Source organism: Phyllostomus discolor, chromosome 3 (assembly GCF_004126475.2).
Source record: "Phyllostomus discolor isolate MPI-MPIP mPhyDis1 chromosome 3, mPhyDis1.pri.v3, whole genome shotgun sequence".
NCBI classification, from domain to species: domain Eukaryota; kingdom Metazoa; phylum Chordata; class Mammalia; order Chiroptera; family Phyllostomidae; genus Phyllostomus; species Phyllostomus discolor.
In genome coordinates, this window is record NC_040905.2 from 133,006,623 (window position 1) to 133,033,979 (window position 27,357).

Consider the following 27,357-nt stretch of genomic DNA (forward strand, 5'->3'; position numbering starts at 1 on the left):
TCTGTTCTTTCATTTGAGCCATATTTCTTTGCCTTGGTGCAGCTGGTAAGTTATAAGGGGTGGGGCCTTGGGAATGCACCTGGGTGGGGCAACCCTCTTTGCTGTACTTCAGCGCTGCCTGTGGGGGAGGGGCTAAAGAGGTAACAATTCAGCTCACCTGCTCATCTCTAGTTCCACTTTCCAAGGGACTCTCACGTGAGGCTGGGAGTTTCTCCCACCATCCCAACCACTGTAGTCCACAGCCATCTCTGAGTCTCAGTTTTCCCTTTAAGTCAGCCTTTCCCAGTCAGCCCACTGAGCTCAGCAGCCAGCCTCGCCCCCAGGGTCTCAACGCAGTTTTTCTGAGTTGGCCATGTGGTCTGCTGTGTTAATAGTCTGGTTGTTCTGGTTGATTTTTTTTTCTTTAATTCCTTGGTTGACAGAGTTCCATGCAGTTTGATTTTCTGTGCTTTTGGTTGGTTGTTGATTTTGGATTGGTTGTTATCATCCTTTGTGTGAGGAAGCAAAAGTTTTCTACCTATGCCTCCATCTTGGCCAGAACCCAGTATGTAACATATTTGTAAATCAATAAGTGTGATACCTCAAGATTTATTCTTTTAAAGATTGTTTTGCCTATTTGGGGTTCTTTGGGGTTCCATATGTACTTTAGGATTGTTTGTTATACTTCTGTGAAAATTTTTCTTTGGTATTTTTATAGAGATTGCAGTTAATCTATAGATCAATCTTGGTAGTATGGACACTTTAACAATACTAAGACCTGAAATCCACAAAATGTCATGTCTTTCCATATATCAGTGGAAATTTCCTTCATCAATCATTTTGTACTTTTAAGGGTAGAGGCTTTTCACCTATGTGGTCAAGTTTATTTTCCAGTAATGTTATGCAATTTAGTTCTTTCTGTACTGTTACTCTATCTGGATATTCTTTTCAGTATTAAAAGATGTCATTCTGACACTTCAAAAGTTCGTAACTTCTTATTGATATTCTGCTGGCCCACAACTAAACTAAGAATAGTTTTCCTTCTAGATATTCTTTATCTTTAAGGCACAATACAAAGGGGCAGAATGACAGATGTTTTTCCCCTTAATTACTTAGAGTTTGCTCCCCCTTTTGTTACTGTTCTAAACATTGGTCACCAAATAGGTCCAGGTTGACACATCAGCAGAGGGTTTCTGAGAAAGTACTTGTTTTCTGATCCAGGCAGGGCTGCTTCCCACTTCTGTTGTCTTTTTCAGGTCAATCACAAATATGCGAAAGTAAAAAAACACTTTCCAAATATGATGGGGCAGAATGGTAAAATTAGCCCTGCTCATTTATCACGCAGTTGGGCTGCTTTCTCTCCAATCCTGGATTTCTTGTTATATGAGAATTAACTCTGATATGGTTAAGCCCCTGCTCTAGTTTCCTGGATTCCTGATAAAGAATGACCTGCCTAGAAATGGAATTGCATAATGCAGATTTTTTTTAAAGTTTTTATTGTTCAATTACAGTTGTCCCCATTTTACCCCGTTGCTCTCCCCTGCCCTGTTTATCCCCCCCATTGTCCTAGTCTATGTACCTTGACTTGTTATATGTTCCTTGACTTGACCCTACCACTTTTTTCCCTCCCCTTACCCATCTGATCAGTCAGTTGTTCTTTATTTCCATGTCTCTGGTTCTATTTTACTTGCTTGTTTGTTTTCTTCATTAGGTTCCTCTTATAGGTGATATCATATGGTGTTTGTCTTTTACTGCCTCATTTATTTCACTTAGTATAAGGCTCTCCAGCTCCATCCATGTTGTCGCAAAAGGGAGGAGTTCCTTCTTTGTTTCTGGTGCACAGTATTCTATTGTGTAAATGTACAAGTTTTTGATCCACTTGTTTATTGAAAGACACTTAGGCTGTTTCCAGCACTTGGCTATTATAAATAATGCTGCTATGAACATAGGGGTGCATAGGTTCTTTTGAATTGGTGTTTCAGGATTTGGGGGTATAATTCCAGCAGTGGAATTGCCAGGTCAAAAGGCAGTTCCATTTTTAGTTTTTTGAGGACATTCTACATGGTTTTCCACAGAGGCTGCACAAGTCTATATTCCTACCAACAGTGTACTAGGGTTCCCTTTTCTCCACCTCTCCAGCATTTGTTTGTTGATTTGTTTATGTTGGCTATTCTGACCAGTGTGAGGTGGTATCTCATTGTGGTTTTAATTTGCATCTCTCTGAGGGTTATTGATGTTGAGCATCATTTCATGTCTATGGGCCCTCTGTATGTCCTCCTTGGAGAGCTGTCTGTTCAGGTCCTTTGCCCATTTGTTAACTGGATTGTTTGTCTTCCTGGAGTGGAGTTGTGTGAGTTCTTTATATATTTTGGAGATCAAATCCTTGTCCAAGGTGTCATTGGCAAATATATTTTCCCATATGGCTGGTCCCCTTTTCTAAAATGCAGATTCTAGTATTTAAAATTGGCTGAATGGGGGGAGTATGAGAGAATACCTACTTATTCTAGGCAATAAAATCGAGATCTTTATTACAAGGTGATGAAACGTATGATAAAAAAGATACCTACTTATCTTGGGACCCAAAATATAGGCTAAACAGAAATGGTAGGAAAACATCTAGAACATCAGTCATCGTGGGTTTGTTATTTTTGGGCATTTTCAGTGCTTTCCTTGAAGACATGGATGATTTCATACTTAAGTAAATCAGTCTACATGAAGACCTGAAAGAAAGAAATATAGTTTTGCTAAGAGAACTGTCTAACTGCATCCTGTAACCTATGTTGACTCAAGAATCATGATTTGGAGTTCTGTGCATTAAAGTAACAACAGTTAAAATATATATAGCACTTTCATCATTCTGGGCACTATTCTGAGCACTTTACATTCATTAATGCATTTAATCCATAGTCCTATTATGACTAGTGTCACAATCTTTGTACTATTTTTGTCAGATTTTTTATTGTTGTTCAAGTACTGTTGTCTCCATCACTTTCCCACACCCCACTCATTCACACCTCCTACCCTCAACCCTATCCCCCTTTGGCTTTGTCCATGGGTCCTGTATACATGTTTCTTAACTACACTTCCCCTTCTTTTTAAAAATATATTCTATTGATTATGCTAGTACAGTTGTTCCATTTTCCCCCTTCATTGCCCTCCACCTTGTACACCCCCTCCCACCCACATTCCCCTGCCTTTAGTTCATGTCCATGTGTCATACTTATAAGTCCTTTAGCTTCTACATTTCCCATACTATTCTTACCCTCACCTATCTATTTTCTACCTACCATCTATGCTACTTATTCTCTGTACCTTTTCCCCCACTCTCCTCCTCCCACTCCCCTGTTGCTAACCCTCCATATGATCTCTATTTCTGTGGTTCTGTTCCTGTTCTAGTTGTTTGCTTATTTGTTTTTGTTATTTTAGGTGTGGTTGTTAAAATTGTGAGCTTGCTGTCATTTTACTATACATGCTTTTTATCTTCTTTTTCTTAGATAAGTCCCTTTAACATTTTATATAATAAGGGCTTGGTGATGATGAATCCTTTACCTGACCTTATCTGAGAAGCACTTTATCTGCCCTTCCATTCTAAATAAAAGCTATGCTGGATAGAACAATCTGGGATGTAGGTCCTTGCCTTTCATGACTTGAAGTACTTCTTTCCAGCCCCTTCTTGCCTATAAGGTCTCTTTTGAGAAATCAGCTGACATTCTGATGGGAACTCCTTTGTAGGTAACTGTCTCCTTATCTCTTGCTGCTTCTAGGATTCTCTCCTTCATTTTAATCTTGGCTACTGTAATTATGATGTGCCTTGGTGTGTTCCTCCTTGGGTCCAACTTGTTTGGGACTCTCTGAGCTTCCTGGACTTCCTGGAAGTCTATTTCCTTTGCCAGATTGGGTAAGTTCTCCTTTATTATTTGTTCAAATAAGTTTTCCACTCATTGCTCTTCCTCTTCCCCTTCTGGTACCCCTATAATTCGGATGTTGGAACGTTTAACGATGTCCTGGAGGTTCTTAAGCCTCTCTTCATTTTTTTTGAGTTTTTGTTTCTTCCTTCTTTTCTGTTTGGTTGTTTCTTTCTTCCTTCTGGTCCACTCCATTGATTTGAGTTCCAGTTTTCTCCCCATCATTATTGGTTCCGTGTATATTTTCCTTTATTTCACGTAGCATAGCCTTCATTTTTTCATCTAATTTGTAACCAAATTCAACCAATTCTGTAAGCATCTTGATCACCAGTGTTTTGAACTGTGCATCTGATAAGTTGGCTATTTCTTTGTCACTTAGTTCTATTTTCTCTGGAGCTTTGATTTGTTCTTTCATTTGGGCCTTTTTTTTTTTTTTTTTTTTTTTTTGTCTTGGTGCGTCTGTTATGTAGTGAGGGGCGGAGCCTTAGGTGTTCACCAGGTCAGGGCAAGCCAGTCTTTGCGTTGTGACACTGTATGTGGGTCAGGGGTCTGAGAGGGAACGATGGCACTTGCTTTGTTCTCTGCCAGTTTTCAGTCACTTCCGCCGCTTCCCCCATGAAAACTGGATCCTTCTGGTGCTGATTCCTATGTGGGTCAATTTGTGTACATTCTAGGACCCTGTGGGTCTCTCCAATGAACTTTCCTGTGAGGCTGGATCTCTCTCCTGGCACCTCAATCCCCACAGGTGTTTTCAATCAGTGTTTTGAGGCTTTATTTCCCTACACTGGAACCCTGGGTTTGCAGTCTGTCTCACTCCCCAGTTTTGTCTGGTTTCTCTGCACATGAATGTGGGACCACTGGGTTCCACAAGCCACCTTGTGTGCTGTACTCCTCCATAATCCACCACCTTGCTGGTCCACCAGCCACTGATTTTTTGTTTTGCTGCAACCCCTCTTCCTGGCCGCTCAACTCCATCCCTCCTACCGGTCTGGATGAATGTGTCTACTTTAACTCCTTGGTTGTCAAACTTCCATACAGTTCAATTTTCTGTCAGTACTGGTTTTTCTTTTGTTTCTCAATTTTTTAAGATAATTTTTTAAAGATTTTATTTATTGATTTTTAGAGAGGGAAGGGAGGGAGAAAGAGAGAGAGAGAAAGAGAAACATCAATGTGTGGTTGCTGGGGGCCATGGCCTGCAACCCAGGAATGTGTCCTGACTGGGAATCAAACTTGCAATGCTTTGGTTTGCAGCCCACGCTCAATCCATGAGCCAGGGTTTGTTTCTAAATTTTTGTTGCCTTTATTTTGGTTGTATGAGGAGGCACAATGTGTCTACCTATACCTCTATCTTGGCTGGAAGTTCTGTCTTTGTACTATTAAGGCCTTCAACTGATTTGGTGAAGGTCATTCATATTATGGATGATAATCTGCTTGCTTTACTGAAAGTCCAACATTTGAAGAGGTCTGTGCACTGGAAGACAATAATTCATTCTTTTTTTTCTTTCTTTGTTTCTTTCTCTTACCTTTTCTTTTCCTTCCTTCCTCCCTTCCTTCCTTCCTTCTGTGTATACTCCATTCCATCATGTGTTCCTTCCATTTAGCAGGAGTGAGATCCTACCAACCCAAAAAATGTGGAATTCACAAAACAAAAAAGGCCTAAAGTGTATGCTAAAGTTCTGCTTTAACCCTGATGGCATTAGGGACATCCAGATTAGACCAGAGTCCCTACATTGTATTTATGGCTTAAAATTTACTTTTGTTCTTTGATGTCAGATGTTTTCTTTTTTAATTATCTTTTTACTTTGAGGTAATTGTACATTCACATAGAATTTTTAAGAAATAATACATAGAGGTTCTTGTGTAGCTTTGTGGCTTCCTGCAATGGCAATGACTTGCAAAACTATGGTACAAGAATTTATTGAGGATATTAACATCTAGACTATCAATCCATAATCTTACTCAGGTTGTCCAGTTTTACATATGTGAATTTATCTGTGCATGTGTGTCTACTTCATGCATATTGATCCCATGTATATTCATGTATCCACCACCAGAGTGGAGATACAGAAAAGTTTTACTATCACAAAAATCCCTCATGTTGCCCTCTTACAGTCATAATCCCTCTCCTGTCCCTGTAACTTTTTCCCTAATCCACGATAACTATCTGTTCTTTATCATTTTGTCACTTCAAAAATGTTATATAGTTTATAACCTTTTGAGATTGGCTTTTTCAGTTGGCATAATTTTCTGGAAACTGATGAAAGTGGTTGTTTTAATCAATAGTTCATTCCTTTTCATTGCTGAGTTCCTAATAGTAAACCAGACTTCCATATGTGAAATAAATTCTACTTGGTCATGAGGTATAAGCATACCTCATTTTATTGTATCTAGCTTTGTTGCATTTTGCTGATAATTGTGTTTCAAATTGAAAATAAGACTCCCCACAACCAAAAAAGATTATGACTTACTGAAGACTCAGATGATGGTTAGCAATTTTGTGCCAATAAAGTATTTTTAAATTAAGGTATGTACACTTTTTAAAGAGATAATGCCATTGTACACTTAATTGACTACAGTTCAGTTTAAACATAACCTTTATATATAATCAGAAATGAAAAAATTGATGTGACTTGTTTTATTTTGATATTCACTTTATCATGGTGGTCTAGATCCAAACCCACAATATCTTTGAGGTATGTCTGTAGAATTTTTTTAAAAATCATGGTTGAATTTGCTAATTAATTTTTTGAACATGTTTTTATCCACCTTCATTAGAGATACTGGTCTGCACTTTTACATTTTTGCACTTTCTTTGTTTGCATTGGTATCAGGGTAGTATTGGCCTCATAAGAGAAATTAAGAAATTTGTCCTCTTTTATTTTCTGGAGGAGATTGTGTAAAATTAATATTAATCTTCCCTCAAATTTTTGGTGAATATCTTAAACCCTCACAAAGAACATTCTACTAGCTGCTTCTAGGAGTTTCACTATTTTATATATCTCTTATGAATGGAATCATGCAGTATTTGTTTATACTGTAATTTCCACTTGATATTTTGATACTTCTATTTTTTTAATATTTTATACTCTTTCATGTTTCAAGACAACTTAAAATTGCTTGAGCCTCTGTAATGGTAGCTGCTTTAATATCCCTGTCAGATAATTCTCATGTCATATTCATCTCAGTGTTGGTATCAGTTTATTGTCTTTTTCCATTGAAGTTTTGATCTCCTGCTTTTTGTTATGATGGTTAATCTTTTACTTTATCCAGAACACTAACTGTAAAGAGCCTCTTGGTCCTATTTAAAATTTTGACTTTAGCAAAATGTCTTCCTGTTTTAGGTTTAACATCCAGATCCTGGTCTACTTTTCTTTCTCCAAACACAGTTTAAGTTTCAGAGCTAGTTTCAGCTGCTCATTCAGTAACACCATTGCTCACACTTTTCTTTTTCTTTTTTTTAATCTTAGCTTTTTAAAAAGATTTTATTTTATTTTTTTTTGAGTTAACAACTGTGCTTTTATTTATTTTTAAATTATTCTGTTGTTCAGTTACAGTTGTCTGCATTTACTCCTCACTAGTCCCACCCTACCCCAGCCAAACACACCTCCCTCCCTTGCTTCTACCCCCCACCCCATTGGTTTTGTCCATGTGTCCTTTATAGTTCTTCCTGAACACCCTTCACCCCATTCTCCCGTTCCACCTCCCCTCTGGCTACTGTCAGATTGTTCTTAATTTCAGTGTCTCCAGTTATATTTTGCTTGCTTTTTCTCTCACTCCAGGAAGACAAACAATTCAATTAAAAAATGGGCAAAAGACTTGGACAGACACTTCTCCAAGGAGGACATACAGAGGGCCCAGAGGCATATGAAAAGATACTCAGCATCACTAGCCATCAGAGAGATGCAAATTAAAACCACAATGAGATACTACTTTACACCAGTGAGAATGGCCATCATAAACAATTCAACAAACAGGTGTTGTAGAGGATGTGGAGAAAAAGGAACCCTGGTACACTGTTGGTGGGAATGCACACTGGTGTAGCCACTGTGGAAAACAGTATGGAATTTCCTCAGAAAACTAAAAATGGAATTGCCTTTTGACCCAGCAATTCTACTGCTGGGATTATAGTTTAAGAACCCTAAAACACCAATCCAAAAGAACCTGTGCACCCCAGTGTTCATAGCAGCACAATTTACAATAGCCAAGTGGAGGAAGCAACCTAAGTGTCCAGCAGTAAATGAGTGGATCAAAAAACTATGGTACATTTACACAATAGAATACTATGCAGCAGAGAGAAAGGAGCTCCTACCCTTTGCAACAGCATGGATGGAACTGGAGAGCATTATGCTAAGTGAATTAAGCCAGGCAGTGAGGGACAAATACCATATTTTATTTTCTTTAGAGAGAAGGGAAGGAAGGAAAGGAGGGAGAGAAACATCAATGTGTGGTTGCCTCTGGCATGTCCCCCACTGGGGACTGGGCCTGTAATCCAGGCATGTGCTCTGCCTGGGAATCGAACCAGCAACCCTTTGGTTCACAGGCCCTCACTCAATCCATTGAGCCACACCATCTGGGGTACTATTACTCACATTTTTCTCTGCTGCTGTTGAAAAGTGCATTAGGAGTTTTTCCAAAATGGGCTGCTTTGTCTCCAGATAGGGAAATGGATACTCTAGCCTCAAAGGGAGGAAAAACTTCACAAGTTGAGCCACTGATGTGTCAGGATTCTACTTCCCTGTGCCTCCTGGCCACTGAATGTCTGTCAGGGGACAGGAATCTCCTTGAGCTAGACAGTGTATGGGGAATGTCATTCTGGTACCAACTGACTGCCAGTTGTCTTGCATTTAGGTGGGGAGTCTCAGGTCTGTAGGGATAAAGAACACTTTCCAGGATAGGTATTTCTGTGGCAGAATTCCCCTGGTTGGTGCCACCTAACTGCCTTCTGTATCAAGGTGAGAAATGTCAATCATATGAAAAAACAGAGGACTTCCCTTCACCACTGTTAGAAGGGGTTCTTAATCAGGTCCTCCTGCTGGTGCTGCTGGGCTCACCTGGTGTTATCAGCACCACTTACACCTCATCCAAGGAGCGATAAACATACCTAGGATAGTTTAGCAACCATGATAGACTGGGCCATTTTCTTTCGTGGGGTAGGGGAATGTAAGGAGCGTTGTCACTGTGTTGCTCTTCTAGTCACAAGGTCCACTCCACAGGAGAGTACTTAATTTCCAGCTCTTGGAAGGTTAACATCACCAGGAATAAGTTGTTTGCATCATGTGTCCCTGGATGAGACACAGTGATGACATTTGACTTCTCTGGTGTTTTTTAAGAGAATCCCTAATTCAAGTCTAATAATATAAAACAACACACAATCTCAAATTCAGAGACATTCAATAAAATACCTGACCATATCTCTTCAAGTGTCAGGGTCATGAAAGACAAAGAAAGACTGAAGAACTGCCACAGATTAGAGGAGACTAAAGACATATGATGCCTAAATGCAATGCGGGGGTCCTACCTGGGATTTTAGATTATAAAAAGGACAATAGTGAAAAATTCAAACACAGTATGCAGTTCCTAATAGTGTCTCAATGTTAAATTTTAACTTCAATAAATGTACTATGATTATGTAAGATGTTTATATTTGGAGAAAAAAATGACATTACCATTTGCTCTTGGCATTGTACTATAAGCAACAGGCTTCATTCATTTATATATTTGTTATTTTATAGATATATTAGTTTCTCTTTTTTTCCCTAACTCAGTGTACTCAAATTAGTTTATGCTTGAACTGTCCCAGATGTGGCCAGTGGGTGGGAATGCCTTCAAACTGGCTCTAGTGTTTTAGTGTCATGCTCTTCCATGTTTTTTTTTTTAAGCACTTCCTTTCTGTCTGGCACTACTAGGTGTTTGGGGATCTGCTCGCACCTACCCTGCCTCAACCCTGGAAGTGGCCATTAATTCAAGAGGCTAGGGTTTCCAAAAAGGGAAAATGGTGTTTGAAAATAAGATATGGATGCAAGATGTGCTCACTGCTTCTGGATTGTCCTTGCTTCTTGGTCTTTTCAGCAGACAGAATTAGAATATATATACAAGTATATATACATACCCATAAATATGCATGAGCACATAAACACAGACACTCATGTACAAATTTCTTAGGAATCTTAAATTCACACCAGTACATACAATTCCAGGTTCATTCTTGCTTCATCCCATTCTACATTTGAATGACTTTCCATCCACAGTGAGAATCCTGTGTCCCAACACAGACATTTGTTCAATCCTATAATGTATCTGAAATGGCTTCAGAATTGCTCCACCATTACTGCTACAAGAAACAAACCTACCGAGTTTAGGATTTGTTTGTAGTTCTAACACACAATATAAACTCTGCCCAAGACTGAGGTTATAGGTAAGATACTATGTCCATTTTCCCCTTCTTAAAGAAAAGGTATAAAATTATGTATGCTATGGCACTTGCTTCTTTCCATTTAGTAACATTTCCTCCATAGTGTTTTTCTAGTATCTTGTTCTCAGTGTTTTTCTCAGCTACATTTCACTCCATTGTTTGTATGCTCCAGTTTATACAATTTACTATGCTAAACATTAAAGTAATATTCAACATTTTGGAACTATAAGTAATGCCATGAATGATAATCATGTGCATGTGTATTTCCTAACATTGGAAGTGACCCTTAACAATGGATTCTAGAAGTGTGCTTGCTGTGTCAATAGGTACATGGTTTAAATATTGCCAAATTGCCCTCTGGAAATGCTGTCTCCATGAAATTGCAATATAGATTTTTCTTATCATGAGTGAAGTTGAATATCTTTTCATTTGTTTTTACCTTTTTTGGTAAACTGATCATGTTTGTTGCCCAATTTTCTATAGAACTTCTGGTCTTTTCCCCTTGATTTTTAAAAGTTCCTATAAAGTGGGACTATTAACCCATAATCTGTGAAATATGTTGATTTATATTATATATTTTCTTCCAGTCACTTGTCTTTTGATAATACTATTTGTTGCCATACAAAATTTTGTTTTTGTATTAAAGTTCATTAATAATTGTTATTATTTCTGGATTTTAAGCCAGGAAAGCATCTGGGCCTGGGCTAAATCACCCTGTAATGACCACTCAGTGCCCAAGGCAAGGGGTCATGGCCAGCCTTGGGCTAGGTACTTGTTAGGCTCTGGGGATTGGAGAACACAAGAGGCAATGGCTACAGGGGCAGTGCCCTGCCTGGGTATGAAGGTGCATGCTCTAGACCCTCCAAACTAGGGACGGTTGTGGCTCAAAGTTCTCAGTCCTTGGGCTCAATCACTGGCACACAGTCACAGCTAATGGGATGGGGCTTCGACCTGTAAGGACTGGTATTAATAGATACTTTTCAATCTCCTATTGAGGGAGGCTGAAGGTGTAGCTAAGGATTTCATATCTCTGTTGGGGGACTTAAGAAGGGGTAAGAATGAAGTCCATTATAATATTGTTCTCCACTTTATAGGACCAGAGTCCAGAATACAGTGATTCCCCCACGTCTTTCAAGAGGATGAATACCTTGAGGTTCTTGACAGAATGAGGTACACAACCAGGTATGCATCTTTTTAAAGAAGCAGTTTATTAAAGTAAACAAATATAATATAGAGAAGGACTGCTGCTTAGAAAGTAAACCATAAACAAACCATCTCATGAGCACAGCCAGAAAGCAACATTGTTTTTCTTCCCTTCCATTTCAGAGGAGCAGGACATTTCCTAGTGGTTTCTGCCTTCTTGACACTCATGGGAAAAGAACACGTTTTATGTCAGGAGTTTATATTTGGCCACATAAATTTGAGGTACCCAGTGGGCATAAGTGACAAATATTTAGCTGAGATTACTGAACAAGGTGTTGAAGATGCAGCCTGGTTTCTTCTTGCTTCTTGTAGTAAAATTTGAGAGTAGTGGCATAAATGGAAGGAACTGTTAAAACAAAAAGGAACCAGAACTTGAAGATTTAGAAAATCTCAGCTTGTCTGATTGCAAAAAAAATTAGAAAGCACGTTCTGGAAAGAACACCATGATATGGCTACACAGTCATTGATAAAGAAATTACCTTGGAACCAATCAATGATCTCAGCAGGAACTCTGGCACACTGGACTAATGGCGATACACATGGGACCGAATGAAGGTATCTACAGGTAGGATCAATCTATCCAACTACAAGTATGTGTTACTCATCAAGAAGAGGGAAGAATGACCCCAAAGGTGAAACAGAGATGAGAGGTCTGCTAGTTCCAAAGTGGACCCAGACTGTAACAGTTGGGGACAATATGTTTCTTCCATGGTGTCAGTGGGCCCAGCATTGCTGATGCCACTGGAGTGGGATCGAAGAGCAGAGGATCCAGCCAAAGATCATTCTTAAGCCTTAAATGCAACAATCTGCCTTGCTAGGTTTTAGACTCGTTTGGGATCATCAATCCTTTCCTCCCTCCACATTTGGAATGGGAATGGGAATTCTAGGCCTGTCCTACCATTGTATTTTGGAAGATTAACTTGGCTGGTTTATAGGTTCACAGCTGAAGAGGAATTCTGTCTCTGGAGGAAACACATCTCTAGTCTCATCCACACTTGATTTAGGTGAGATTCTGGACATAGTTGATGTTTGAATGCATTAAAACTTGGGGGCTTTTAAGATGGGGTGAATGTAATTTATATGTGAGAAGACCATGAATTGGGGGGGACTAAAGGGCTTTTATGGACTGAGTTGTTCTCCCAAATTCTCATGTTGAGGCCATAACCTACAATGTGATTTACTTGATGACAGGGTCTATTTAAGGTAAATGTTATGAGGTCCCTAACCCAATATGGCTGATGTCCTTACAAGAGGGAAAGACAACAGGAAAGCACACAGAAAAAGGCCACCTGAGAACACTGCAAGAAAAGTCACATCTGCAAGCCAAGGAGAAAGACTTCACTAGAAACCAAATTGTTTACATGTTGATAGTAGACTCCTAGTCTAAAACTGCAAGAAAATAAGTTTCTGTTCTTTAAGACATCATGTCTGTGGTATTTTATTATGGCAGCCATACCAAATTAAAATACATTCCTAATGCAGGAGGTAATTATAAATCCACTATCTTACCAATGAAAGAATACAGTATTTTTTCTTCTACTGTATTTGAGGAAAGTGGAACATTTCCCAGTGACTTTTGCCATCTCCTCACCCACGATGATAGGAAAAATAAGGTCAGGCGAAGAGCTCTTGTGGCAGGGGGTGATGGCCAGACTTGGTCCTTCTATGTCTGTGGAGGTGAGACTTCTGACTAAAGCCATGACCACACTCACTGCACAGGTATGGCTTCTCTCCCGAGTGAGTTTGCTGGTGTCTGATGAGGGCTGACTTGAAGCCAAAGCTGTGCCCACACTCACCACACACACATGGCTTCTCTCCTGAGTGTGTCCTCTGGTCAGATTTCTGGCTAAGTCTTTGTTCACACACTCCATACACAACAGATTCCTCTCCTAAATGTGTCCTCTGGTGTCTGTTGAGGAGTGACTGGAAACCAAAAGTGTGGCCCCACTCAGAGCACAGGTAAGGCTTCTCCCCTGTGTGTGTCCTCTGATGCCTGATAAGGGTGACCTTGTGACCAAAGCACCTCCCACAGTCAGGGCACACATAGGGCTTCTCCCCTGTGTGTGTCCTCTGGTGTCCCACAAGGGCAACCTTCTGACGAAAGCCACGACCACACTTAGAGCATAGGTACGGCTTTTCCCCTGTGTGTGTCCTCTGGTGTCTGATGAGGGCAGAAAGCCATGTCCACAGTCAGCACATACATAGGGCTTCTCCCCTGAGTGTGTGACCTGGTGAATGAGGAGCAGGGACTGCTGCTTGAAGCCACACCCACACTTTAGGCACAAGAATGGTCTCTCACCTGAATGTGAGCTCTGGTGTTGCAGGAGTGATGCCTTCTGGCAAAAGCCTCTTCCACACTCAGAACACACAAAGGGCTTCTCCTCCAAGTGTGTCCACTGGTGCAGGACTAGTGCAATCTTCTGGCGAAAGCCTCTTCCACACTCCTGACCCACAAAGGGTCTCTCCCCAGAGTGTATCCTCTTGTGGTTAGTGAGCGAGGATATATACCCGAAATGTCGCCCACATTCCCTGCACACATATGGCTTCTCTCCTGAGTGTTTCCTCTGGTGTATGGTGAGGGAAGACTTCCGGCCAAAGCCTCGCCCACACTCCCTGCAACTATAAGTCTTCTCCCCTGTGTGCACCCTCTGGTGCTTGAGGAGGTCTGACCTCTGGCAGAAACCTCTGCCACACTCAGGACACACATGATGCTTCTGGAGGATAAAGAGGCTTGAGTTTGTGCTATGTCCTAGTGTATATTTTTCAGATACGACTACTCCAGATTCTGAGCAGTCTGCCCCTGTGAACATTGTGTCTGCCTTCTCAGAAGTTATCCCCTGGTCTATTCCTCTACCTCTGTTGCCTTCCACCCTGTCTACTGACTCACCTTGAAATAGGCCAAAGAATGCTCTTGAAGTCCCACTCAGCTGCAGCCTCTGGAACATGGTGCCAGAACCTTCTCTCTCTCCATCATCTGCTTTTTCATTTGAGCAGCTCGGAGATTCCATTGGGGAGTGACTTCCTATAGAAGAGCTTGGGAAGATCTGAGGAGGATGACTGCACAGCATATATTGTTGGAAGAACTGTGGGCTGGAAAAGGCCACTGGACAGGAGAGACTAGGCTGGAATTCTGTCTTTGGTTCTGCTGAAGAGAAAGTCTCTGTCAGAATCACCACAGGTAGTGTGTGGACAGTTAAAACTTACCCAACAGTTATTCCTCAGATTTTTACCTAAAGACCTTCTTTACAGACCTACTGTCCTTGTCAGAGTGATACCTTAATGAGTATCCTTTTGCAACACAGAAAACCCACAAGACGAGCAAGTTCTAAATTATCAGCCTGACTTAAACAGTTTTAAGAAAGCATCATGACAGCACCAGTCCTATAAATTGCTGTCATTAGTGTTATACATTTTCACAAATACAGTTATCTAACAAGCTACAGGCATTAACACTGATGTAAACATTATCCACAAATATGGGGGCAGGGGGGCAAAAGTAGGTTTACAGTTGTCAGTTTGTGAAAAACAGTTTATTCTTGTATTATTATTTACTATTATATTATTTTCCATATGAGCCTTTTTCCACAGCCTGTATATTCTTTCACTGAGAGTTAAAGTATATGACTTATCACAAATTTTTTTAGTGACTTTTCCTATATGAAATAATGAGATATTTTAATAAAGGATCCATTTCAGGTAGAGGCCCGTTGGGGAGGCAGTATAAAGGAGAAGTCAGAAATCCATCAGGGATATGAATGAGGAGGTGTTTTCGCCATCCTAAACAAGTGTTTCCTGGAGGATATTTGCTGGGTTCTCTGTCAGAAAACTGGGACTTGGCAGTGAAACAGACTCAAGTTAGGTCTGCAGCCCCTTAAAGGATTCCGGCTCCTGGTGGACCCAATCAATCCAAGACCTGTTTTTCTCAGTTTTCTACAAACTCTTGTAAAAGAAAATGTTTCTGTATACAGTATCCTCTTGCCTAGGAGATAATCTGTATGCCTTGTTCAGCTTCACTGCCTCTATCCATCTGAAGCTGATGAAAAACACCATGATCCTTAAACAAACTCAGTACCCCAGGCCTATTCAGACCTACCTGATTCATTCTTCTCCAGTCAAAATGAGATGTATTTTGTGAACTACTTCAACATGGGTCAGCAAACTACAGTCCACCAGGTGTTTTGTAAATAAAGGTTTACTACACCATAGCCATACTCACTCTCATAGTGTTTTTGACAGCTTTCACAAAATGGCAAAGTTGAGCAGTTGCAACAAAGAACATAAAGGCTGCAAAGCCTAAAATATTTACTGTATGGTCCTTTGGAGGAAAATCTTTCCAAAACCTGATCTACATTATTGACTCATTCCATCTTGTCTAAAATGCCAGCTTTTGTACTAAAAGTATAGCCATGACGAAACCTCTTCCTAACACTTAAAACACTCCAGATTTGCTTCTCAGCAAAGTACTCAATAGAATTAGTTGTGCGTGTTGTAGCTAGACCTAGAAGCTCCTCTGAAATGGCTCCGGTAATCACTCACAAGTGCTGACCTCACCGGACATCCACATGTGAACATGAACATCCTTTCAGTCTTGCATATTGTCTGCCCACCAGAGGTCCATCATGTTTGGTCTCATCAACAGATGTGCTCTAGTTCGAGTTCTGTGCTCTAGTGTAGTTCATTAACCTGTCAATGAATTTATTTCTTAAGCTAGGCTGTCCATATTTTCACAGCCTGTAGAAGGTGTATATCTCTGGCTAGCAGCTTCCAATAAATAGTCTGTTGTAATTCCAGAATTCTGAGAGCTGATCTTACAGTACTACACCATTATCAACTTGTCTGTGATTTGATGGGAAGAGGTAAGTGGCCACACCTAAGGCTATCGATGAACCACACATCATCACAACAGTGACTTTCAGTGGAAAAGAAAGCACTTTTGTGTGTCTTTAGTATTAAATATGCTGACTGAGCTACATATGGTTAACGCTGCCCTTACAGGAACCAATTCTAACCACTTTTCTAATAAGAATATTAATCACCATATTTTTTGTGCCTAGCTAGTCATGTGCCACACCAAGTGATTTAGAATTACAATGTCCACTTTGGAAAACCCTAAACTTTAACATGATTTTAAACCATGCTTCTAGCTACCTGAAGCTGGGGAGAAATCCAGAAGTTCTAGATAAAAGGAGTAATAAAAATAAACTTTTACCATGGTCATGCTTTTCAGTGATTCAAAACAATTTCCAGGATGTAGAAGAAAATCAGTTCATAAACTATTGAAAACTCTACAACTGCTCTTGTGCCAGCTGATTTGTGAGATAAATAAAAGTACATCAGTAATTGTACATGAACTCAAAACTCTCCAGTACAAAAGGAAAAAAAAATCAATGTTGCCTTCTGCAGCTGCAGGGATATAGAAACAGAGCTGTGAATTAAGTAAATGCCCTTGGACACCAGCTCACAAGTGGAATGCTGTGTGCATTCACTGCTTTTAAGCATTTTAAAGAATTCTAAGACTTGGTCCACAAATGTAAAAGGTGGATGTTTTTAATGTTAATCAGAATTAGTCCTTAGAAATTGTACAATTTTCCCAACATGCTATCTCCTGATTTTAAGACAATATAAAAGAAATATAAAAGAAATACTAGCATATGTAATAGTTAACTTTATGTATCAACTTAGTTGGCCACAAGTTGCCCTGACATTTAGTCAAACATTATTCCAAGTGTTTCTGTGAGGGTGTTTTGGATGACTTATAAATGGGTAGATTGAGTAAAGTAGGTTGCCCTCCCTTATGAGTGTGGCCTTTATCCAATCCGTTGAGGCCTGAATAGAAAAGGCAGACCCTAAAATAAGGGGGAATTTTTCTATTCTGACTAACTGGAAGCCAAATATGAGAGGGTGTTTTTGTTTTTCCACTCAGACTGAAACATCTGTTCTTCATGAGTGTCAAGCCTGCTGGCCTATGGACTGAAACCACACTGTCAGCTCTGCTAGATCTTCCTCTTGCTGAATGCAAATCTTGGGACTTCTTAGCCTCCATAATTGTGTGAGCCAGTTCCTTATTCTGGATAAACAATACTTATTTTGGTACTGGGAACTGGGGTTCTACTATAACAAATCCCTAACATTGTGAAAGTGGTTTTAGATCTAGGTGATAACTAAAGGCTAGAAGAGTTTTGAGGTGCATGCTAGAAAAAGCCTAGCTTGACAAGAGATTTCTGGTAGAAATATGGAAATTAGACTCAGGAAGAAAGGAGTAGACAGCTGGAGAGAAAGCTTCCACCTTATTAGAGGATACATAAATATGAACTGACTAGTATTCCATAGTACAGGTTTTCTACTGTTTAGCTTGGATGTGTGGAATAAATTCCACTTGGGCATGTTGTATAATTCTTTTTTTAAAAAGGGGGATCCAATTTGAATATTTTTATCATATATTTAGTTTCATGGATCCAGTACCAACTTAATTACTTTAATAATTGTAGTACTACTATTATTTTGTTCCATCATCCTCTGTCCATAGTATTTTTCAAGGAATTCAACTATTTCCTATAAGTTGTTAAACCTGTTAGTATAAACTTGTTCCTCATATGCCTTTAAGTGTTATTTTAAAGTGTGTAGAATACACAGTGGTAATTTCCCTTTCATTCCTGAATTGATTATTCATATCTTTTTCCCCCTTGGTTAGTCTACCCTAGTGATATATGATTTTGTTGATCTTTTTTAAAGAATCAACATTTGGCTTGCAAATTATTCTATTGTTGATTAATAGTAATTTCATTGGATTCTGCTCTTACTATCATTATCCCTTCCTTTTACTCACTGCTTTAGCTGTATCTCACAAACTTTTATTTTTACTGAGAGGAAGTTAAATGATCCTGGGTTAAATCATAAAGACTTGATATTGGTAAGGTGTAATTTCTAACTAAAGTCACCTGTACATACAATAAAATCTCAATTATAAACAGCACCCAGATTTTCATTTTTTCTTTCTTTTTTTAAATGAGAGGATGAATGTAAAATTTAAGTGGAAAGTCACAGGACCTCAACTATCCAAAGAAATTTTGGAAAAAAAAAAGGGGAGAGGACTAATACTAACTGACTTCAAGACTTCCTATGATTCAACAGTAATACAGGCAGTGTGGTTTGGTTTAAGGATAGACATATTAATCAAAGGAACAGAATAGAGAATGTAAAATACACCTCTACTGAACCAGTCATTAGATCTTCAACACTTTCATTTGATGAAAAGCAAGACTTTTCATCAAATGGATCTAGAGCCACTGAACAGCTGTTAGAAAAAGAAATAAATAAACCTTCATCGCTGCCTCACACCATACATAAAAATGAATTCAAGCTGGATTGTAGACCTAAATATAAAGCTAAAACTATACAGCATTTAGAAGAAAACAGATTATAATCATGAAAATTTTAAAAAGTATAAAGTTAAATATTCTGAAAATTAAACATCTACCCATCAAAAGTTATTGTTGAGAAAATAAACAGAATGATATACGAGGAATGGTGGTGTGAGATTCCCATTGGTCTCTCCCCTTGAAGTTTCAACAATTTGAACAGCTATAATTCAACAAAGGATTCCTGCTCAGTGCACAAACACTTCTGAGAGATCTGTGCATTGAAACATCTAAAGGTGAGCAAGTGGGAACAAACTGGGGAGGTGAAAAGAGAGAACAGCTGAGAGGAGCCATGGACAAAGCCCTGCAGCCAGGAGCTAACAATAAGATTTACCCAGAGAGGAGGGGTATCAGGTTGTGGCTGGCACTCCCTTCAGCCATGATAAGCAACGAAATTTAGTGAGAATTCCTGCAGGGGTTGGAAATATGAGCTGTAGCTGAGTCCAGTGACCAGGGCAGGGACAAAGTACATAGGTACCATGTCAGTTGTCTTAGAGTCCCCATTCCAGACAGAGAAACAAAGCCACAGAGCCTGGCTTCCTCTTCACCTCCCAGAGAGCTCCTCTCTTCACCCTTTGTGTGTGGTTGCAGTGCATATCAGCAAACCTGAGAACTGATACTACAGAACTACTTTTTCCCTAAGCAGGTACACTTCTGTGACTAATCCCAGGCTTTGCTGGAGATGCAGCGGGCACGCAACAGAAGTCCACTGGTAGCCAGTGCCGGAAATGCAAACTAAAGAGGCAACTGGGTTCCCCCAATTCATCAAAACCCCTTGCACCATGGCTACACTGCAGGTGGAACCTGGCTGTGGGAGACAGCACTGGGATTTCATGGATTTGAAGCCACAATGCTGGCAGAATCTGGATGCAGGGGACAGCACTGGGATTTCGTGGAAGTGGAGCCACATTGCCCGCTGCATTCCTCTGTAGGCTTGGTCCCCTGGGTGACTGGGTCACAGGAGAGGCACCCACCTTCCCAGGGAACACAGGCCATTTTCCACCACCCTGGAGAGATCTGAAAAGCCAGAGAAGTGCAACAGAGCTACAAAATAAAAAAATTTAAAAAAAATTAAGAGCCTTATGATTCAGCATCACCTACTAGAAAAGAAAGACTTATCAACCTACTAGAGAAGTGTCACTTATAAATAGATGCCTAGACAGATAAAAAAAATTCATCAAAAAGCATGATTAACCAAAGTAACAAATACCACAGAAAGAAAATGAAAAACCTCCAGAAAACAAAGACATGGAACATGTGACTTAAATGACAGAGAATTCAAGATTGTGGTTCTGAAGAAACTCAGTGAGATGCAAGAAAACATGGATAATTTAATGAGCTCAGAAAGACAAATAAATGAATAAAATGAGTAATTTACAAATGAGATTGAAACTTTAAAAAAGAACAAAACAAATTTTGAAGATGAAGAACTCAGTAAAAGAGATCAAGAATGAACTCACATGCATAGGAAATAGAGCTGACCAGATAGAGGAAAGAATTAGTGTTATCAAAGAATGAAATCCAGAAATGATGCAGAAGAAGGAGACTTGAAGATTTAAAAAATGAAATAAACCTATGGGAACTATCTGACTCCATCAGAAAGACCAATATAACAATAATAGGAATGCCAGAAGAAGAAGAGGGGGAGAAGGGAATAGAAAACCTATTCAGGGGAGCTAAGATGGTGTCAGAGTAGGAAGGAGCAGATTCGGCTTTCCTCTGCTCAGGGGAGAAAATCCTGACCGATCTATGGAGTAGAAAGGCAAGCAACCAACATATTTCAGCATTTTTGAAAACAGGGGACCAAGGATTGCGGCAGAACCGAAAGAACAGAGAACGGATCCTAAGGGGAGTGCTGCAACAAGGTAGGGTCCCAGGACAAGCGTGTGGGCCCGGGGCTGCAGCCCCAGGCCTAGTGCCGCTGCTGGGTTTACCATAGGGTTCTTGCGAGAGAGCCAGGTCAACTGCTCCCTCCCCAGCCGAGCAAGGTCTGAGTGGCTCTGGGAGGAATCCAGGTGCTGGCAAACACACGGGGTGGTGAGTGCCTTTGGAGGCAGTGGACACCGGAGTGGCCGAGTCGCGCAGCGGACCCGGACTCCCACAGTCACCGGTCTGGCTGGAGCTTTGGCGGTGGGAGTAGCCAGGCCACGGTGGGAGAAGCCAGGCCACTGCGGGGAGCGGTGGGCTTGAACGGGAGGAATTTCTCAAGAGGAAGGAGTGAATAGACACAGACACTGTTTGGGGAATTCTCCTAAAGTGATCAGTAGCTCCAGCCTGTCTGCATCCCAGCTGTGGGCACGCCGCCAGCCCACCGGCCCACCAGCGGACAGGCGCACCGGGTGCGCCTGCAGGGAGAGCATCCCCGCACCCCAGCCCACAGCAGTAACCCTGGGGAAAGACCTGATTCCCACACCCAGGGCCCAAAGCTGAGGAGCCAGTGCGAACTCCACTGGCCAAGGAAGAAAAGCCAAACAAATCATCCTTCAGCCTGCCTCAACCAGCAAGAGCAGAAAAACCGGTTTGGCCACTTTGAAATCAAGAGACTTTTTAACTTGATTCTATTTTTTTTAACAATTTTTAATTTTTTAAGTTTTATTGTTTTTATTCCCTTTTGATTTCTTTTTCCTCTCTTACCTGATCTCTTGTTTTATTCCTTCCTCCTTCCTGTCCTCCAATTTTATCTCTTCTTCCTTCCTTCGTCTGCCTTTTCTATTTTTTACTTTTTAAAATTTTTTCCTAAATACCTACAAGTGAGACAAAATCCTGGATCTGTGAAAAGACCAAAGTTGAACCCAGACAAGGAGCATCACAACAGCTGGGACAGTGAGATAAATGTCACTCTGCTATTACAGAGAACCTGCAAGTTATTGCATATTTGTATTATTATTATTTTTCCAGTGTTCCTACATCTTTTTTTTTTAACAGTATTTTTATATCCCTCTTCTTTTTGTATGGCCTGCTTTGCTAGGCTGGATATATTGTATGACCTGACAGCTTTCCCCTGATATCTCTTTCTATACTGTATTACTAATCTACTGTCCTTTAACTCACCTGTGTCCCATCAGCATACTACTCGATGTTCTGTACTCCCTATTCTTGTTACCTAGATCTCATAGACTCTGCCATATGAATGTTGCCATAACATTATTGTAAATAACTGCTGTTCCATGCAATTGTAATTACTTCACAGCACTCACCCCCCCCCCCCAGATCTTAGCCCATTTCAAAGTTTCCTGAACTCTATTACTGTAGTGGTTAACTCTATTCTCTCACACACTACACCTATTTACTAACCTTTACTCTCACCTTACCCCAGAATCTGACCGCCCACAACCTCCCTGCTTTATAGATCCAACTCACAATCCTTCCTCCCCCAACAAGAGTCTTATCTTCTTTCCATCCTTTCTAAAAATCAGCTAGCTGGATGGAAGACCACGGTTAACACTATACATAGTGAAAAGATCTCCTACATCTTCCCTACTTGCTACTACTGTAAATAGCATAGAATTTTCTGTTGCTGTCTTAAACCATTTTGCCTTCCCCCTCCAACTGATGACAAAAAAGAATAGGTGGAGGAGGTGAACACCAGGATACCCACTGGAAGAGGAAACCCAACAAAAAAGGAACCACTAACAGATAACAGCAGAAGAAGGTAAAGGAGGGAGTAGTAACCACAAAAACCTCAATCCAGGACTTATCTGGAAATACAACTAAACAGTAGAGACAGTACCCAATACAAACAACTGAACAAGATTTCTTTAAACCTTGTACACACAAAAGAACCAGCTTCAACACAACCTGCCCTCACCAGCACAACAAAATACAGAAGGTGGTGGACAGAGTGACCCACATTTAACCAGCTGGTGGGAAGGAACCACCAAAGAAAGACTCAACAACAATCAAAACCCAAAGGCAAACACAAAGCCAACTTAAACGACAGCCCAAGAACAGTGAGCTTGGGGGATTAAGGAAACAGCACCACTGAAACTCACTGCTATTCTACTAAAGAAGTTCACAACATAAACTCAGGGAGCCAGAACAGATCAATATAAGAAGCTGAGGCGAACAAGAAGAGTCTCACAAACAATGGGAAGACAAAGGAATAATCCCCAAATGAAAGGAAAGGAGGAAACCTCAGAAAGAATGCTAAATGAAACAAAGGCAATTCAACTATCAGATATTGAATTCAAAGCAGTGATTGTCAGGAAGTTCAATGAGCTCACAATGAGCTATCAGAAACTACAGGGAAGCTACAATGAACTCAATGAAAACTACATCAGCATAAAAAAGGAAATAGAAACTCTCAAGAAGGGCCAAGAGGAAATGAAGAATACAATTTCTGAACTGAAGAACACAGTAGAAGGAATGAAAAGCAGGATCGATGAAGCAGAAGATCGGATCACCGAGCTAGAGGACAAAGTAGAAGAAAACACCCAGAAAGAGCAAGAAAAAGAAAAGAGGCTCAGAAAAAATGAAGAGGGATTAAGAGAAATGCAAGACAATATGAAACGTAATAATATCCATATAATAGGGATACCAGAAGGAGAAGAAGAACAAGGGATAGAAAACCTAGTTGAACAAGTGATGATGGAAAACTAACCTAATTTGATGAGAAAAAAAGTCACACAAATACAGGAAACACAGAGAGTACCAATCAAGAGGAACCCAAAGAGGCCCACCTCAAGACACATCATAATTAAAATGGCAAAATTTCAAGACAAAGAGACAATCTTAAAGGCAGCAAGGGAGAAACAGGAAGTAACATACAAGGGTGCCCCAATAAGGCTAACAGCTGACTTCTCAATGGAAACACTCCAAGCCAGAAGAGAATGGCAAGAAATAATCCAAGTAATGAGAACCAGAGGCCTGCAACCACGACTACTTTACCCAGCAAGGCTCTCAATTAAGATAGAAGGCCAAATAAGAAGCTTCTCAGACAAAAGAAGTCTAAAAGAATACACCTCCACTAAACCAGCTCTGCAAGAGATGCTAAAGGGACTGCTTTAAGGAAAGAAAGGAAAAGAGAGAGTGAGAGAGGATCACACGTACATAAAAGGCAATGAATAAGTACCTATCAATAATAACCTTAAATGTAAATGGATTAAACGCTCCAATCAAAAGACATAGAATAGCTGATTGGATAAGAAAACATGACCCACACATATGCTGCCTACAAGAGACCGCCCTCAGGAAAAAAGATCTGCACAGGTTGAAAGTGAAGGGATGGAAACAAATTTCCAAGCAAATGGACAGGAAAAAAAAGCTGGGGTAGCAATACTCATATCTGACAAAATAGACTTCCAAAGAAGGGCAATAAAGAGAGACCCAAAGGTCATTTCATAATACTCAAGGGAAGAATTCACCAAGAAGACATAAATATTGTAAATATATATGCACCCAACATAGGAGCACCCAAATACATAAAGAAAATCTTAGAGGACTTCAAGAAAGATATGGACAGCAACACAATTATTGTGGGGGATTTTAACACCCCACTATCAAAAATGGACAGATCTTCCAAACAAAATATCAATAAAGATATTGTGGCATTGAACAACACCCTAGACGAAATGGGCTTTACTGATATTTACAGAACCCTCCATCCCAAAGAAGCTACACATTATTTTCAAATGTACATGGAACATTTTCAAAGATTGACCATGTGATAGGACACAAAACAAACCTCAACAATTTCAAAAAAAATTGAAATCATACCAAGCAATTTCTCGGATCACAAGGGATTGAAACTGGAAACAAACCCCAAGGAAAAAAACCCAAAACACTCAAATTCATGGAGATTAAACAGCATGCTATTAAACAATGAATGGGTCAAGAATGATATTAGGGAAGAAATCAAATGGTTTCTGGAGACAAATGAAAATGAACTCACAACAACCCAAAACTTATGGGACACAGACAAGGCAGTCCTGAGAGGGAAGTTCATAGCTATACAGGCCCACTTAAAAAAGTTAGAAACATTTCAAACAAACAACCTAACCCTACGTCTACAAGAACTTGAGGAACAACAACAAAGACACCCCAGAGCAAGCAGAAGGAAGGAAATAACCAAGATCAGAGCAGAATTAAATGACATAGAGACTAAAAGCACAATTCTAAAGATCAATGAATCCAAGAGTTGGTTCTTTGAAAAGATAAAATCGACAAGCCTTTAAGAAGACTCATCAAGAAAAAAAGAGAGAAAACCCAAATAAACACAATCAGAAAGGAAAGAGGAGAGATTACAACAGATACCACAGAAATACAAAGGATTGTCAGAAATTACTACAAAGAGCTGTATGCCAAGAAATTTGAAAACCTAGATGAAATGGACAAATTTCTAGAAAAATATAATCTTCCAAAACTCAATAAAATGGAAGCAGAAAGCCTGAACAAACCAAGAACAGCAAAAGAAATTGAAGCAGTAATCAAAAAACTCCCAACACACAAAAGCCCTGGACCAGATGGTTTCACAGGAGAATTCTGCAAAGCATTTAAGGAAGAACTAACACCTATCCTTCACAGACTATTTCAAAAAATCCAGAAAGATGGGAGACTCCCAAATTCTTTTTATGAGGCCAACATCATCTTAAATCCAAAACCAGATAAAAACACAACAAAGAAAGAAAACTACAGGCCAATATCGCTGATGAACATTGACGCTAAAATCCTCAACAAGATGCTGGCAAACCGCATCCAACAGTACATTAAGAAGATTATACACCATGACCAAGTGGGATTCATTCCAGGGATGCAAGGATGGTACAATATTCGTAAATCAGTAAATGTAATACATCACATAAACAAAAGCAAAGATAAAAATCACATGATCATATCAATAGATGCAGAAAAAGCACTTGATAAGGTACAGCACCCATTTATGATAAAAAAACTCAGTAAAGTGGGAATAGAGGGAGCATTCCTCAACATAATAAAGGCCATATATGAGAAACCTACAGCCAACATTATACTCAATGGGAAAAAATTAAAATCTTTTCCACTAAGAACAGGAACAAGACAAGGCTGTCCACTTTCACCACTTCTATTCAATATAGTACTGGAAGTTCTAGCCACAGCGATCAGACAAGAAAAAGAAATAAAAGGCATCCAAATTGGAAAGGGGGAAACAAAATTGTCACTGTTTGCAGATGACATGATAGTGTACATAGAAAATCCTATAGACTCCACCAAAAAACTGCTTGACCTAATAAAGGAATCTGGTAAAACAGCAGGATACAAAGTCAATATCCAGAAATCAAAGGCATTTCTGTACAGCAACAATGAAACAGCAGAAGCAGAAATCAAGAAAAAAATCCCATTTGAAATAGCAAAAAGAAAAATAAAATACCTAGGAATAAACATAACCAAAGAGGTAAAAGACCTGTATTCAGAAAACTACATAACACTGAGGAGAGAAATCAAGGAAGACACAAACAAATGGAAACATATACCATGTTCATGGATTGAAAGAATTAATATCATCAAAATGTCCATACTACCAAAAGCAATTTACACATTCAATGCAATTCCTATTAAAGTACCAGTGGCATATTTCACAGACATAGAACAAACACTTCAAAAATTTATATGGAACCATAAACGACCCCGAATAGCTGCTGCAATTTTGAGAAAGAAGAGTAAAGTAGGAGGGATCACAATACCTGACACTAAACTATACTACAAGGCCACTGTAATCAAAACAGCCTGGTACTGGCATAAAAACAGGCACATGGATCAATGGAACAGAACAGAGAGCCCAGAAATAAACCCAAGCCTCTACGGTCAATTAATATTTGACAAGGGAAGCAGCAACATAAAATGGAATAAAAATAGCCTCTTCAACAAATGGTGTTGGGAGAACTGGACAGCTACGTGCAAAAAAATGAAACTCGAGCACCAACTTACACCTTATACAAAAATAGATTCAAAGTGGATAAAAGACTTAAATATAAAGCGTGACACCATTAAAGTCCTAGAAGAGAACGTAGGTAGGAAAATCTCAGATATTTCATGCAGAAACTTTTTTACTGACTTGTCTCCTAGAGCAAGGGACATAAAGGAAAGAATAAACAAATGGGACCTCATCAAAATTAAAAGCTTTTCCACAGCTAAAGAAAACAGTATCAAAATAAAAAGAGAACCAACTGTATGGGAAAACATATTTGCCAATGATACCTCAGACAAGGGTTTAATCTCCAAAATATATAAAGAACTTACACGACTCCACTCTAAGAAGACAAATAACCCAATTAAAAAATGGGCAAAGGACTTGAACAGACACTTCTCCAAGGAGGACATACAGAAAATCCCAAGACACATGAAGCGATGCTCAATATCGCTAGCCATCAGAGAGATGTAGATTAAAACCACAATGAGATACCACTTCACACCAGTCAGAATGGCCATCATAAACAAAGCAACAAACAACAAGTGTTGGAGAGGC

The 27,357-nt window shown here is 39.7% G+C and overlaps 1 protein-coding gene across 1 annotated transcript; it reads right to left on the reverse strand.

Annotated features, from left to right (window-relative positions):
* Positions 1–11,485: 11,485 nt before the first annotated feature.
* ZNF169 (zinc finger protein 169) lies at positions 11,486–24,286 on the reverse strand (the record flags this gene model as incomplete). The annotated part of the gene is given in 3 exon segments (XM_036021464.1): positions 11,486–13,673; positions 13,676–14,657; positions 24,281–24,286. Coding segments are annotated over 3 exon segments (1,548 nt in total), but the record flags the coding sequence as incomplete, so codon positions are not given.
* Positions 24,287–27,357: the final 3,071 nt, after the last annotated feature.